The 15192-nt window shown below is 44.7% G+C and overlaps 1 protein-coding gene across 1 annotated transcript in view; it reads right to left on the bottom strand.

The window, feature by feature from the left end:
• The window catches only part of IGF1R (insulin like growth factor 1 receptor), a 186776-nt gene that overhangs the window by 39216 nt on the left and 132368 nt on the right, over window positions 1-15192 (bottom strand). Inside the window, exons 4-7 of the mRNA XM_035131059.3 lie at window positions 13662-13807; window positions 7545-7689; window positions 2923-3137; window positions 606-732 (exon numbers count right to left, since the gene is read on the bottom strand). Coding sequence (XP_034986950.2) covers window positions 606-732; window positions 2923-3137; window positions 7545-7689; window positions 13662-13807 — 633 coding nt within the window. The remainder of the gene's footprint in view (window positions 1-605; window positions 733-2922; window positions 3138-7544; window positions 7690-13661; window positions 13808-15192) is intronic.

The raw sequence follows: 15192 nt of genomic DNA, 5'->3' as shown, positions 1-15192 counted from the left end.
TAAGCAGAGTGATTTAAACCAGGATGCCTGGCTGAAACATAATGGGATTCTTTAGCAGTTTGTCCTTCTCCAGTGTAGGAGGAGAAAGAAAGTGGAGCACACAAGCCATACACTTTGATCAGGCATCTTCAGGCTCAAGCATATTGCAACAAACCATAGTTTAACGTTATGTGGCCACTGTATTCAAGAGGTGCTCTACCCTTTCATGCTGCAAACATTTTTTGCTCTACGTACATGATATGAACAGTCACCACACAATTTAGTTGCATATATACCCTTGGGAAACCTCAACTTCATTTCAAGTCTCCACTGAGCCATAGTGCTCGGTGGATTACCTTACACCAGTCTCTCATACACATGCAGACCTTACTCAGCCTACTTGGGATAAAGCTCTTTTAAAATGCAATTTAACCCTTGCTATAGTTTAACAGCATTTCTCTTTGTCTTCAACTTGGCGATCTTCAGTAGAAGCCACATGAAGACCCAGGCCCTCTTTTTACACAGTCAGTAGCATCCTTCATACAATTTGCTACCCTTTCCTCCCTCCACCCCACATACGCAAAACACACACATTAGTGGTATCATCTGGAGATGTGCATACTCACGCCTCTTTGTAATAAACGGTGAAGCTAATCAGATCTCTGTAGTCTTTGGGGCGATACTGTTCCCAGGTTAGCATGATCCGATTCTTCCTGGTTGTGTTGGAAATGAATTTCAGAATGTGGCTTTCACCTGAAAAACGCAGGACAGCAAGTGAGCTGAAGTGTCACAAATATGTAAGCGTTAACACACACACAAGGAATCTTGTTACATTCCAACTTCATTTCTAATTCTATCATTGTTCTGCTTTTACTTTTTTGTAGCCCAGGCTACAAACTAGCAAAGCAGCACTTACAGTCTACTTAGTCAGGAATATCATGGATCACCCGACTTTCAGAAGTTTTCCACTGATAAAACTGGTTGGAGATTAGGGGGGTTATGGCCTTTGTCTTCTCCTGCAGTGAGAGGCCTGGGACGGGGCTGTCTGGCACTTAAGGTGCGACAGGTAAAACATTCCTGTAAGCACAAATGCACTCCCCCCCCACCCCCACCCCGCTACAGGAATGTGAATGTGTAAATCAGCCAAGGTTGCCAAGAAGGTAATATGGCCCTTGAGTTGAAAGGGGTTCCTCATCCCTGCTTCAAAGTCCTTCAACGCCAAGAGCTTCCCAACTAGGGCTAGGCGATATCTGGTTTTCAACATCATAATATATCACCAGCTAAATATCATAATATACTGATATACCACGATGTCTGAAATGAGGGTGGAGCTACCCTGTTTCTCCGAAAATAAGACATACCCATAAAATAAGCAGTAGCAGGATTTCCAAGCATTTGCACAATATCAGCCATACCCTGAAAAGAAGACATAGTGATAGGCACAGTTCTGGAGGACGCCAAGGAAGAGGCCAGGCTGGACACGTAATAATAATAAAAAAAGACATCCCCTGGAAATAAGTCACCCTGTGTTTTTTTGAGGAAAAATAAATATAAGACGGTGTCTTATTTTCGGAGAAACACGGTATGTAGGAGCATTGGCTAGCTTCACGTTTTTCCGGCATCACAATTTTTGCATAGTGCGTGTGCACACATACACCATGATTTGCAATATACTTCCAGGTCAAAAATTATTAAAAACCGTTATCACGATATGGTCTTAAAACCAGTTTTGGACCATATATCAATTTATCACCCAGACTATTCTTAATATGTTTCATACAGAAGTGATTCAGCCAATCCTTGCCAAGTTAAATTGGAAGCTTGTTTACCATGAACCTCTGTTCATGGAGAGAAGTTGTGACCCCCCCAGGATAGCACCTCCCTCCAGCTGAGACAGGCTGGATTCTCGAGTCTTCAGACTCATCAAGCAGGGGAGGGGACACCCCACCCTCCAGATCAGTCCAGGGTTTGTCAAGAGCGCCAAGTGAACAGGCGACTTAATTCCTCATCTTCCAAAGCCATCCAATTCAAAACAAAGAGGGATGTGTGTGTTTGTGTATGTTTCTTTTTAAATACCCTTAATTCTTGCATTGAGAATCCAGCATGCAGAATGTCAAACAGGGAAGCAGGTTCTTGCTTGCTTTGCTGCTGTTGTTTCTAAAAAGAAGCTTGCAAATCTCAAGAGAACTACCAATGCTTCATCCCTTTTGTATTCTGGCTCAAAAAACTGCCAGCATTTCAAAGCCCATTTAGCTTGTTTGAGAAGTCTCTCTCTCTCTCTCTCTCTCTGCATGGAAGGCGAGCAAGTCAGAAAGCTCTTTTGTGTGTTTGTGTATGTTTTAAGAAACAAACAAAGGCTGGCGTGAGATTTGGAGGCAGCGGTAGCAGCAGTAGCATTCCAGGCACCTGTTATTCGTCTAGGGCTCATAAGCCTGCTGCCCCCTCAGCAAAAAAGCAGGCTGAGGACTAGAAACCAGGAAAGGGCCAGCAATTCAATGGCAGTGAATATAGGAGGACCCAACACCTCTAGGTAGGGCTGCACAATTCTCCTGTCTGAAAGAGACACTGTCATTTAACGCAGACAATCCTGAGCTAGATGTGGCTGCCTTTTTGTGGAACACACTCCTCAGTGAGATGCCTGGTTTTCTGGCACCAAGTAAAAACTTAACTTTTCTTTTCCTTCCCAGGTTTTTGATGCAGTACAATGATGTTGTCTGGTGCCAGTGTACTATTAAAGCTTTCTGCCACTATGGGATTGCTTTGTGTACTTTTACTGAATTGCATGTGTTTCTGTGTAAATGTGTTTCTAGTATAATGTATTTTTTTCACTTCTGTTTTTAAATATATTGCAAGGCACTTGGAGAGTATTTGCAAAACAACTAACAACTTTCATTAATTGCAACTGTAACAGAACCATCATTATCTTATACTTCCTTTACGTACAGGACGCTCTCTCTCCGTTGTTCCTTGGATTTATGTCGCCTTTACTCTGCCGGTCTTTGGTTCCAGTAACCCTCTCCATATCCTGGATCTCCGAAACACAGAGTCTGGGATTAAAAGCAAAGTACATCTTGCCTTCCTTTATGGTCAGGTTGTGATGGCTCCAGTCCCATAGCTGTTGCAGGTTTTGGTTGTCCAGAACATAAAATGAGTAATTCCTATAAAAAAAAAATAAGGGAGGGAGAGGACAGGAATGTTTTGAAAGCAAATTCAGTCTTTGCTAACAACTGTACACATTTTCTGTTCTGCATGTTGCCTCCCTGCAAATAAAACAAATAAACATTACAGTAGGGAGCTTACAAGGCTGACAATCCACACAAGTGTGTGTGTGCACGCACACACTCCTTGCTTGCCTTTTTTTAATAAACATTTTTATTAGATTTTCCAATTTAAATATCTAATTCATTCTCAAATTATACAAATTATGCAAATATCAATTAAACAATTAATCCAGATCTTCTGCCAAATTATACAAATTTAAAATTGACTTCTCATGCTTCAGACTCAGAAAGCTCTGACCTCCTTCTGTCACTGCTTTCTAATCAATAATATCCAGATCTTATCCAATAATCTATTAAAATCCTTTTATCTTCTTTCAGGCCCCTGAGTTTTCTCAGGCAAGCGAATATGACCAACATATAAGTTTCTGTGCGAATTTGCGCCTATGATTCCTCTGTACGTTAACGCTGTCTCTTCGCATGCTGGTACCTTGCCAGGTCCGTGCAACAATCCAAAGATCCTTCTCTCTCAGCCAGCAGCAGCCATCTTTAAGCAGTCCCCATAAATCAGATCTAGGGAGAACCCCCACAAGAATCACTGATGCTCAGAGAGAGTGACTTCCCCCACCCCAGAAAAGCTGCAACAGCAGATTAAGAGGCACTTTGGAGAGTGCTGTGCATTGCAGGCATCCAAAGCCACTAAGGAATAGTGCACTAATTACCATTGGGGCTCCAGAAACATAGGAAACTTCCTTACACAGAATCAGACCACTGGTCTATATAGCCTAGCATTATCAACATCAGCTTGCAGCAGCTCTCTTGGGTGTCAGGGACTGAACTGGAACCTTCTGCACCCAAAGGATGTGCTTTTGCTTGCTTCTCCTGAAGCATCTAGAATCTAAAGGCACAGTAATGGCTCAAAAGTCAAACTAGCATTCTTGCTGTAGCCTTGTAAACAGAGGCACTTGTATAATCGTCCCTGGAAAGTGAAGCATTGCCTTCAGGAAATAAAAGGATAAAAGCTGGTTTCCCCTCCCTTTTTTGCCTGCAAATGACTGATTAAGGAATACAGTACAGTGGAACCTCGGTTTACGAACACCTCGGTTTACGAATTTTCGGTTTACGAACGTCGCGGACCCATCTGGAACTGATTAATTCACTTTCCATTACTTTCAATGGGAAAGTTTGCTTCAGTTTATGAACAGACTTCCGGAACCAATTACACCCATGCTTCGGGTTAAGTACGCTTCAGGTTGAGTACTCCGCGGACCCGTCTGGAATGGATTAATCCACTTTCCATTACTTTCAATGGGAAAGTTCGCTTCAGTTTATGAACACTTCAGTTTATGAACAGACTTCTGGAACCAATTGTGTTCATAAACCGAGGTACCACTGTATGTGAATGAATAACTCCCTTGTGGACTGGAAACTTTGAAGGACTTTTTTACAAGATGTATCTTTTACGTTTCTGAAAAACATGGTCATAGTACCATGCCCAGACACTTCTCCAACAACACCTTTATTGCAAGGAATAGAAACAAACATGTCTTCAGAAACTGTATGCGGTAGACTACCCTGAGAAACATGCGGGCATGACTATGTGTTTAGTTGGTAGACAGTACTGCTTGCAGCTTACTGGTTTCCATACTGGTAAGAATGGGTGGCAGAGGGCTGCACCATTAACTCAAGGGTCAACAAACCTTTTCCAATTTGAGGACTATATTATCTTCTGGGCAACCTCCTGGGGACCACATGCTGGGGTAGGTAGGGCCAGAGGCTAAAGAGGGCGTAGCAATGAATATAAATGCTACTTTCAACCAGTAGGCCAGTTTCTATCCTCCATCCATGGAAGTGTGAGGCATTTTGAGACTTCAAGGGCACATTCCAGCACTCAAGGAGAGTGTGAATGAAGCAGGGCTAGTAGGAGGTGTGATTAGGGAGAGCCCTCAGCAGCATTAGAAACTCGGATATATACTGTATATACTTGAGCATAAGCCTACTTTTTCAGCACAAAAAATGTGCTGCAAAAGTTGCCCTCGGCTTATACTCGAGTGAGGTGGGTGGCGGTGGAGAAAGGCACAGGACCGGGCGTTCGGAGAAGTGCTGCACTGCGACTCTCCAAACCCCTGTCCTATGCCTGCTATGTGCGAGGCGGCAGAGAGGGAGAAGCGGCAAGGAAGGGATCCCTTCCTCGCCGCTTCTCCCCCCACCCTGCCGACAACTGGGAAAGGCATAGGACGGTATTTATTTTTATTTTTGAAATTTACCAGTAGCTGCTGCATTTCCCACCCTCGGCTTATACTCGAGTCAATAAGTTTTCCCAGTTTTTTGAGGTAAAATTAGGTGCCTCGGCTTATAGTCGGGTCAGCTTATACTCGAGTATATACGGTAAGCTACGGACAAAATGGCTCCTTAAACCAGGGTTACAGTTGCCAAAACAGAATGCCTAGTTGCCATTTGCGGGGCAGGTGGCTCAGAAGTCATATTTTTCAATGACTTTTTGGTTCCTGAAATTGGTTAGGATTGTGCAGATGAAATATAATAGAAATAGAATTTTACAGGAAGTGTTGTTAGTGTGTGAAAACAGTCAAGATCCAAGGATCCCCAAGCATGTATCTCCAGATGGTGGAGTTGTCGGACGCCATCCTGGCATCTTTCTTCATTTGGTCACAAATGGCCAACAGTCAGGCCCAAAATGTGCCTGGTGAATTTTGAATGCTGGGCCTGAGGGTCAGGCAGAGAAACCTGGAGGCCCTAGGGAACTCCCATAGTGGCTTTTAAAGAGGATTTGACAAATTAATGGAGGAGAAGGCTATCAATGGCCATCGGTTCTGATGGCTGTGCTTTGCCTCTACAGTCAGGGGCAACAATGCTTCTGAATACCAGTTGCCGAAAACTGTGGGAGTTGCGAGTTCTTGTGTTTGGATCCTGCTTGAAGATTTCCCACAGGCATCTGGTTGGCCTCTGTGAGAACAGGATACTGGAACAGATGGGCCATCAAATAGGTTCTTCTTATGTATGGCCGCATTCAGCCGTAGACATCTTCAGAGAGAGCTGGGAATGTCCCCTGCTGGAAACCCTGGAGAGCTGTTGCCAGTCAGTGTAGAAGATACTGAGCTGGATGGACCACTGGTCTGACTCAGTATAAGGCAATTTTTTTAATGCTCCCATGTCTTAAGAGAATGGCCTTAGCTCAGTGGCAGAGAATCTGCCTTACATGAAAAATGTCATCGGGCATCTCCAGGTAGGGGTGGGAATGTCCCCTGTCTGAAACCCTGAAGAGCTGCTGCCAGCCAGTGCAGACAGTACTATGCTAAATGGGCTAATGGTCTCCCTTGGTGCGAGGCACTTTCCTTATTCAAGAAACAAGAGCAGATCCCAGGATTTGCCAGGAGCAGAAAGAAGAAAAGTACTTGGTTGCTGCTCTCAATGTGCACCGTCAGGGCAATCTTCACAGGGAAGGGAGACAGTGGGATTTTTCGAGTGTAGAATCGAGCTTATTCTATCACTTAGTGGAATTTTAAGAATTTAAAGCTCACCAAAGCACAGCCTGAGAAAAAAGGGAGGCTTGTGAAGAAACCCTCATGCTGTAACATAATCCTTTCAGACCTGATAAATCAGAAATCAGACACATACAGTGCCTTTCCCATGACCTTGCTACCACCTTGTTCACAAACTGTTTTCCCCAAATCTGTGTTTATTAACTGCTGTCACAGCTTAAATCCAAAAGGAATTGGGGGGGGGGAGAGAGAGAGCATAGAGAAAGAGAACATACACAGCAATTTCCCAAACAAACTCCACTGCCACAAAAACAACCACAACCTGCAAGATTCTGACATGCTGTCTCCCCTCCACTACTGATAAATGTTGTTGCACGCATATGGTGCAAAGGTGGAAATCACCCTGTGGTTTGAGACCACAAGGAGTGGGGTCAGAACACATGAAATAGTGAGTAAAATATCTCAAAAGACCTCTGCCTCACATGCATGGCCGTTATTTAAGACAGCGTAAATAATACAGGATGCTGCAGTGGTACAGAAACATCAGTGTAGGTCTTTTAAAGCAAGTTTCTAGGCCTCATGGCTGGGTAGATGTATTTGGGAAAGCCAGGTGAGAAGCTGGAGTGGGGAGGCTTAATAATATTGATGGTGCCACCACTAACTAGTTGCTGCATGGCTGGTACTCTTTCCATTCCAACAGAAAATTTTGCCTCTTCCACAAGCACATGACCACTGAGAGACCACCACGTGTGTGTGTGTGTATGCCAAAGAACGTATCTCCAATGGCACTGTTTTCAGAAGAAATAGTGGAAACAAGAACATCATTACATGGCAATTAAATGCTTACCCTTCCAGCTGATCCTCTCCGTTAATATAGCGGAGATTCTTCAAAAATGAGAGGGACACCAGTGCATGGGAATGCCGGATCTTCACATAGCCAGTCACTGTTTCTATCAGGCCCATCAAGTTCTCCAGTTCCGAGGCAATGTTGCCTGAAAGAAGAGTTGGAGAAAAACTACTAGTTTCAGAAGCTTCCCTTTGCACATTGGCCCCAATCAGAATACTAATGATTGCCTTCTCTGATTAAATACAGGTTCCTTGTTCAGCAGTCCAACCTTTATGATTTACCTACGAACACAAGGCAAATGGAACGCAAAACAAGATACCGCTACAATTTTACACCGTCAGTTTCTGGCCAGTACGGATGGCCTTCCCTTCATTATGAATGCACCCTGCTAGTGCCAGCGTCGGATTCTGAGCTTTCAACAGCCAATGCTTTGGCAAGAGTTTCTGATGCAGTTGTAAATTTAAACATACAGGAAGCCACAGCTCCTGTTAGGCTCCATGACAGACGTAAATTTTACCATACTAATGCTAACAGAAAACATCCCGCTGAGAACCTCTGCCCCCGGAACCTCAAGCTATGCAAGTTGTGCTAGAGAAATAAGCAGGGTCTTCTCTAAAATGTAAGGTCCGTAAACTCAATTTAGGATTAGACAAATTCAGGGAGGATATAACTCTCAATAGCCAAGAGCCACAATGGCTATTGTTCTACTTCCACTGTCAGACGCTGCATGCCTCTGAATACCAGTTGTTGGGAATAGCAAGTGTGGAGAATTGCTGTTGCGCTCAGGTCCTGCTTGTGGGTTTCTCATAGGCATCCGGTCGGCCACTGTGAGAACAGGATGCTGGACTAGATGGGCCACTGGCCTGATCCAGTAAGGCTCTTCTCAAACACAGGACATAGTGGTCAATGCCCATCACCAATTTGGTCAGAAACTTTAGTTATCCAGAGGTTTGCGACTCTTGGAGGTTGGCTCTCATGGTCTTCATTAATTTGTCTAATCTGTGTTTAATGGCCTCTAAACTTATGACCATCATCCCATTCTGTAGTGGTGGTCTCTTTTAAGTTAGTTACGCATGGTGAGAAGTAATACTTCCTTTGGAAGTAGGTCCAGGACTGCCAAAACAACTTAGCTTCATTGGGTAATTTGGAATGGTAGGATTTCCACTCTTCTGATAAAGCGCCAACCTTCTGATAAAGCGCCAACAGATTCCCAACAGACTCCCTGTGCTAAGAAAGCTTCACCTAGATAACTCTCCCAAGGAGTGTTTGGGTTTCCAAACAAATTAGTGTCACCCACACACACCCAAAAATCTCTGAGAAGCGAGAGATTTCAGGGGTGCCAGAGCATACTCCAGGTTTTGTTTCCTTGGAATAAAGTTCACTGGAGTCTGTGCTCTCTTTGCGAGATATGGCTTTATTTACACATACATACAAGCAGAACAAAAGACGATTCAGGTCATTAATGTGCCAATAGTACTTGTTTCCTCATTAGGTTTCTAGGCCCCTGAAAGCCATAGCTGTGGATGCTGTGTCTGCCCACCTCCAGGCCCACATCGGACTAGCCCAGACATTGTTCTCCTACACATACCAGGGATACCACCTATAGCCAGGGCATGAGGCAGGGGAAGTCCTGCCTTCTGGATGCATCTCCAGCACAGTAGTTTCTATGGCAACTAGTTGCCTGTACTCTTTAATCATGCAAAGAGATATCCTATAGCTATTCATTTAACCAAGAGACTGGTTTGACCGCTTTAGTAGCCTCTTTCTACAGAATTCCATCATACAGGCAAAAAACCATAGGCCTGGACTCAAAGCTGACATCCAGACTAGCCCTCCCTATTCCTGTACCATTAGGATAAGGAGAATAGTCGGTCCATGTTTACAACAGGAGACTAAATGGAGTACAGATTCTCTACAGCACTTTTAAGAAAGCTGCTTATCACTTCTTTGAGTTTAGGTTTCCCACAAGCTTTGCTTTAGGGAAATAAATAGAGGGGAAAAATTATGGTATTTCTAGGGCTGTATCATGACTCAGGCCAAAAGGAATGTCATCCCCCCCCCCAAAATTATAGCTTTTAACTGCCTCTCTTATCTTGGACGTTTTGTTCTTGCAGATCCAGTTAAGACAAACGATGAACTAACTTAACAGTCAACATGAGGCAGAATTTAAAGTTCTGTTTCAAAAGGTGTGAAAATGCTATCAAGAGGGAAACAAAGTTGTAATCAATGGAGGCTGGATCCCATTGGGGCTGGTAGGGCAGGAGGCAGGGAGCAATTCTCCCGTATTCCCTGGGAAACCCCCGTTTTTCCAGCTGTTCCCAGCTGAAAGAACGGATTTTTTTGTTTCCCCCCGGTTTATTCTGGTGCGGCGGCCATTTTGGAACAGGGCGGAGCATGCTCAGAAGCGACTTTTGATGCAGCTCTGCCCAGTTCCAAAATGGCTGCAGTGTGACTTCGGCTGCCCCTTCGGCTTCCTCGGCGAAGGCAAGCAGGTGGGCTGTCTGCCTGCTTGCCTTCTCCGAGGAAGCGCTGCTGCTGCCGAGTCGAAGCGGCAGCGTGCACTTCCTCGGCGAAGGCAAGCGGGTAGACAGCCCACTTGCTTGCTTGCCTTCGCCGAGGAAGCGCCGTCCCATGCCGGCGGTGCGCGGCAAGGCAGCGGTGGGGGGGGAGGAGCGCTTCTCTCCCCCACCGCCTCGCCGCACACCTCCAGCATGAGACGGGGCTTCGGAGACCGAAAGGTCAAAGCAGAGCGGCCGGGGTGGGGTGGGAGAGCGCGTGTGCAACGCCCGCTTGCTGCTAGTTGCCGGGGGGAGCAGCCGGGAGCAGCGGTTGGCGGCCGCAGGTAAACGGTAGGCGGGGGGGGAGCGCGCGCAAGTGTGCGTCCAATCCCTGTGTCCCTGGGGCACGTGCGCAGTAGCGCGGACACAGGGACTGGACGCAGAGACACAGGGACTTTATTATATAGGATTATGGTGCCTTTAAATGTTCAGCAGAAATGTGGCTTCATGAAACAGACAAAATTATGGTGTTCCTCTCTGGATTCTTCCTTGCTTGTTTATAATAAAGACAAATCACACATTTCAAGAAAAAGAAGAAGAGTTTAGCATTGGTTGGAATCTTCCCAGAGTATGATTCACTACCCCGACGAATCGTTAACTAAGCACTTGTATTCTGTTAAGACATGTACTTGGTGAGGCCAGCTCATGGCACCAGGGAGGGCAGAAATGGAAGCTTCGGCGCCAGTATTTAAAGAGGGCATCATGTACACTGCAGGAAAAACTTTGCCAGTGGGCAAATACCTTAATCCACAGACGTGCCACCCAACGTCTATGCGATAGGAGGTGCCAACATTAAAATGCATCCTTACATTAAAAAAAAAACTAAAAGAGAAACAAGGGGAAAAAAGAAACACCACAAGCTTCTAAACGGCAGCAGCTCTTTGTTCCCATATTTGATTTGAAAACATAGGCCAAATTTAAAGTACTATGATACCGCATTTAAACAGTCATGGCTTCCCCCACCCAAAGAATTCTGGGAGCTATAGTTTGTTAAGGGTACTGAGAGTTGTTAGAAGATTCTTATTCTCCTCCCAGTTATGCAATTCCCAGTGTGGTTTAGCAATCAATCCAATTTTCGCAGAGAACTCTGGGAATTGCAGCTCTGGGATGAGAATCGGTTCTAGGCATGCCATATGTCCGAAAAATTCCAGGCATGTCATGAAATCGGAAGCCTAAAATGACGTCCTGGGGGAAATTTTGAATTTTAAGAGATGTCCGGAATTTCCCATACACATGACAACCCAGGCTCCCCCCCCCAGTTCCCCCCCCCCCCGCTGAGCAGTGGAAAGAATGTCCCCCCCCCTTATGTGGGAGACCCAAAGCGTGCTTGTGCCCCCCGCCTCCCCATGCGCAGCAGCCCAAAACTGAGGGGGAGGAGGGGAACACGGAGGACGGTGGAAAGAGGGTAAGAGCAGCCCCGAGACCCACCAGCCGTCCAGAGAGGAAAATAAAGACAACTCAGTTATCTTGTCCCTGCCTTCCTCCCATCTCAAGAGCCGCTGTGCTACCTTCTCAAAGCTGCCGCAGCTGCTGCCTCGAGGGGGGCAATTGCTCCCCTTTCCAGGATGCAGAGCAGGAGGCGAGGAGCCTGGCTAAAAGGGAACAGGGCACCTGTGGCTACTTGCCTAGGAGCTATTTGCTCAGTCCCACCCTCCCAAAGTGTGTGTGGGGGCACCTCAAATGGGAATCTCCCTTTATTTCCTCCCTGGTGGAAGAGGAGGAGGAAGAGAAGAAGAAGAAGAAGAAGAAGAAGAAGAAGAAGAAGAAGAAGAAGAAGAAGAAGAAGAAGAAGAAGAAGAAGAAGAAGAAGAAGAAGAAGAAGAAGAAGAAGAAGAAGAAGCTCTTGAAGACGCTGGGGGTGGTGGATTTTTGCTTTGTTTTTCGGGAGGAGGCTGGGAGGGAAAGAGAGAGAGAGAGAGAGAGAGAGAGAGAGAGAGAGAGAGAGAGAGAGAGAGAGAGAGGGTTGAAGTTGGAAAATGTGTCCTTTCTTTCTTTCAAAAGAAAGGGGATGTCAGGAATTATGGCAAGCACACTACAGCTCCCAGAATCCTTTGGAGGAAGCTATGACTGTTTAAAGTGGTATCATGGTGCTTTAAATATATGGTTGTGAATGTTGCCCTTATCTCAGTATCCCCCCCTCCAAGGTCATACTGTGAATTCATTTCCCTTATCTAAGAAGAGGCAGTAATTGTCTGAACAACTGTGGAACAAAATAGGTTCTTCATCCACCGCTCAGAGCTTCTCTCCACACTATATAATCTACTCCAGCCTTCCCCAATTTGGTGCCCTCTGGATGTTTTGGACTAAAATTCCCATCATCATAAACCACTGAATTCTAACGGTGGCTGGGATGTATGGGATTTGTAGGCACCTGTACAGTGGTTTGGTGAAGGCCATTCTACCCAGATCAAACTAAAAATTCAACTGTAATAACTATGTGGATTTATCGTATCGGCGCATATGCGTGCGTATATATATATATATATATATATATATATATATATATGCATGCACTTTTAATACACATTTTATTTATTCTGTTTCAACAATCAAACTTCCAAATACTTATATTCATGGTGGGAAGCCAAATAAACAGAGGTAGACCAGGTAAGGTAAGCACAATGTAGTTTTCCATCATCATCAAATTTACTGCACTGGCCTAGACAATTTAAATAATACCGGTAAACGAAATAGTAAGCTTTGAATATATAAGCAATACATTAAAAGTTAAAGTACAATATGATTCAAGAGATTACCAAACCATTCTACCACTCATGAGAGCTAGAAACTTTGCTACAAGCTGAAAAGTTGCCCATAAGCAAGCTTGCAGATTTCGGGTTCCCAATAACAATCCAAATGGAAATGCTAAATATGCTCCCTGGCCATTTGGCTAAGGCACTCCAGGCAAGAGGAATCTTCTCATTTTCCTTACTGACGCAATGGAGGAAGGCGGGAAGTCCCTGTAATTATTAGAGAAACTCTGCTGGTGAGGCAGGAGGTGTTGTAATGCAGAGATGAAAGGGGGAAGTCAATGCCAGTGGAGAGGGCAGGAGACTCAACTTGCCTGCAGTCTGCCTACTGTTTGAAGGATGCTTCCTTTCCTCCCTCCCTCCCAATGCCTGCTTTAGCAAGTAGCTCTCCCAAATGGCCTGCATTCTACCAAGCAAACATTATTCCATTTCTTTTAAAGGACTACGTTACCATCCTTCTGCATAGCTTGTTGCTTTTTATAAAGAAATAAAAATATACCATTAAAAAGGGAAAACTTTTTTTTTTTTAAAAAAAGAAGAAGCTTGCATTATTTGCAAGGTGTCCAAAATGGAGACGTTTCTCAAACAACAGCAGTGTTGATCGGAGCTTTTCTTTGGCCAGAGCTCACAGGAGCTCAGTTCCGGCACCTCTCAGGTAGGCGCCACTGCCATTCTAAGAGAGCCAGGGAGAAGCTCATCTACATTTTCTAGAAAAATAGGACTGGTGGTGATTAAACACACACACACACACACACACACACACACACAAACATGTGCAAGCAAGCAAGTGAACAGAAACTGCTTCTTACTTCCACGGCGAATGTTGATAACGAGGCTCCCTTTGATTTCTGTGCATCCTTGTAACAACTCTGCTGACGTGACAGAGTCAATGGTTATCGTCTTTTCAAAGGAGCACACCTTGGGGCAGGGTCCTTCGCAAGGGCTGCAGAACATGCTGTCAGGAGAGATGGGCAACAAATGATCAGCAAAAACCTGCCATTTTTCAATCAATGGTTTTTTTTTTAATTGAACTTCCCCAAGGAAAAAGCAAAACAATAGTCAAACAACACAAGATAAACAAAAATAAATCAAAACAATTATGTTCTGTGTGCACATTTAATGAGGGGGGAGAGAGGAGGGGGAGGAGGAAGTGGTGGGACATTCAAGCAAATAAAACTGGGCAAGAAGTCCATATATTTGAGAACTTCCAGTCTCTCCCGACTTTATAGAGGGTCACCTTCTCATAAGCCGCCAGTTTTTAGTCATGATGGTAATATAGGTAGGTAATGGCTTTTAGTCATGATGGCTATATTACCTTCAATATTGGAGAGAGAAAGGCAGTATGTAGGAGAACACTTTTGCTATGGATGTTCCTGGATAGGGATATAGTTTGGCCACAATTTTCTCTGCACTGAGAAGCTCGTGGTTGGGTTGCTGCAATATGTTCTATGCAAGGCTACACTTAGGGCTGGTCAGGAGGCTGCAGCAGCTGGTGCAGGACACAGTGGTTTGGTTCCTTGTGGGGACAAATTGCCATCAGCTTTTTTTTTTGATGTAAATTGCCTTGAGACAATGGTTTAGAAGGCAATTAATTAACAAATGTGGATAATAATGATGAAGAAGATGATAATGTCCAGCTCTTGGGTCTCCCAGAGATATCTCCTTGACCAACGTGATATTAGAACGCTGGACCAGATGGAACTCTGCTCTGCTCCAGCAAGGCTGCTCTTATTTCTACTGCCAGCTCCTTGGGGACAGAGAAATGACTCTTCTCTGTTTTATGAGCTACATGGAGATTCTTCAAGTCAGCTATTCCCACAATGACTATACTCCAGTCCCGGAAGAACTGCTCCCTGCCTTGCAGGCCTTTTCCCACCTGGCCTGGGAGGGTGGGGCTCTGACTGACTCCAGCTACACAAGCTGAGGCTGCTGAACAGAATCTTGGGCTGGGACATTGTTTAGGAGGCAGCGTTGCTGGGTGGCGGGGTGTGGGTACGTTGTTGCTGTTAATTTTTTGTAACTTTTATTTCAGATCTTACGGTTTATGTGGAAATTGTCCAATTTGGCTGTGTACTTTTTGATGTTTTGTTTATTGTTTCTGACTATTATTGCTACGTTTGGAATTATGTAATGTTTTATATGTTGTAAGCCGCCTTGAGCATGGTTTGAACTTTGGAAAAGCAGCATGCAAATTTATTTGTTTGTTTGTTTAATTTGTATACCGCCCTATACCCGCAGGTCTCAGGTTACAACATAAAAACAAAGAATACATTCAAAAAAACAAAAACAGCCCAATGATTGAATGATCCTCACACTTATTTCAAGCGCTCTCAGTACATG

Source organism: Zootoca vivipara, chromosome 13 (genome assembly GCF_965207765.1).
Source record: "Zootoca vivipara chromosome 13, rZooViv2.hap1.1, whole genome shotgun sequence".
Classification (NCBI taxonomy): domain Eukaryota; kingdom Metazoa; phylum Chordata; class Lepidosauria; order Squamata; family Lacertidae; genus Zootoca; species Zootoca vivipara.
This window is presented reverse-complemented; position numbering and strand designations above follow the sequence as displayed.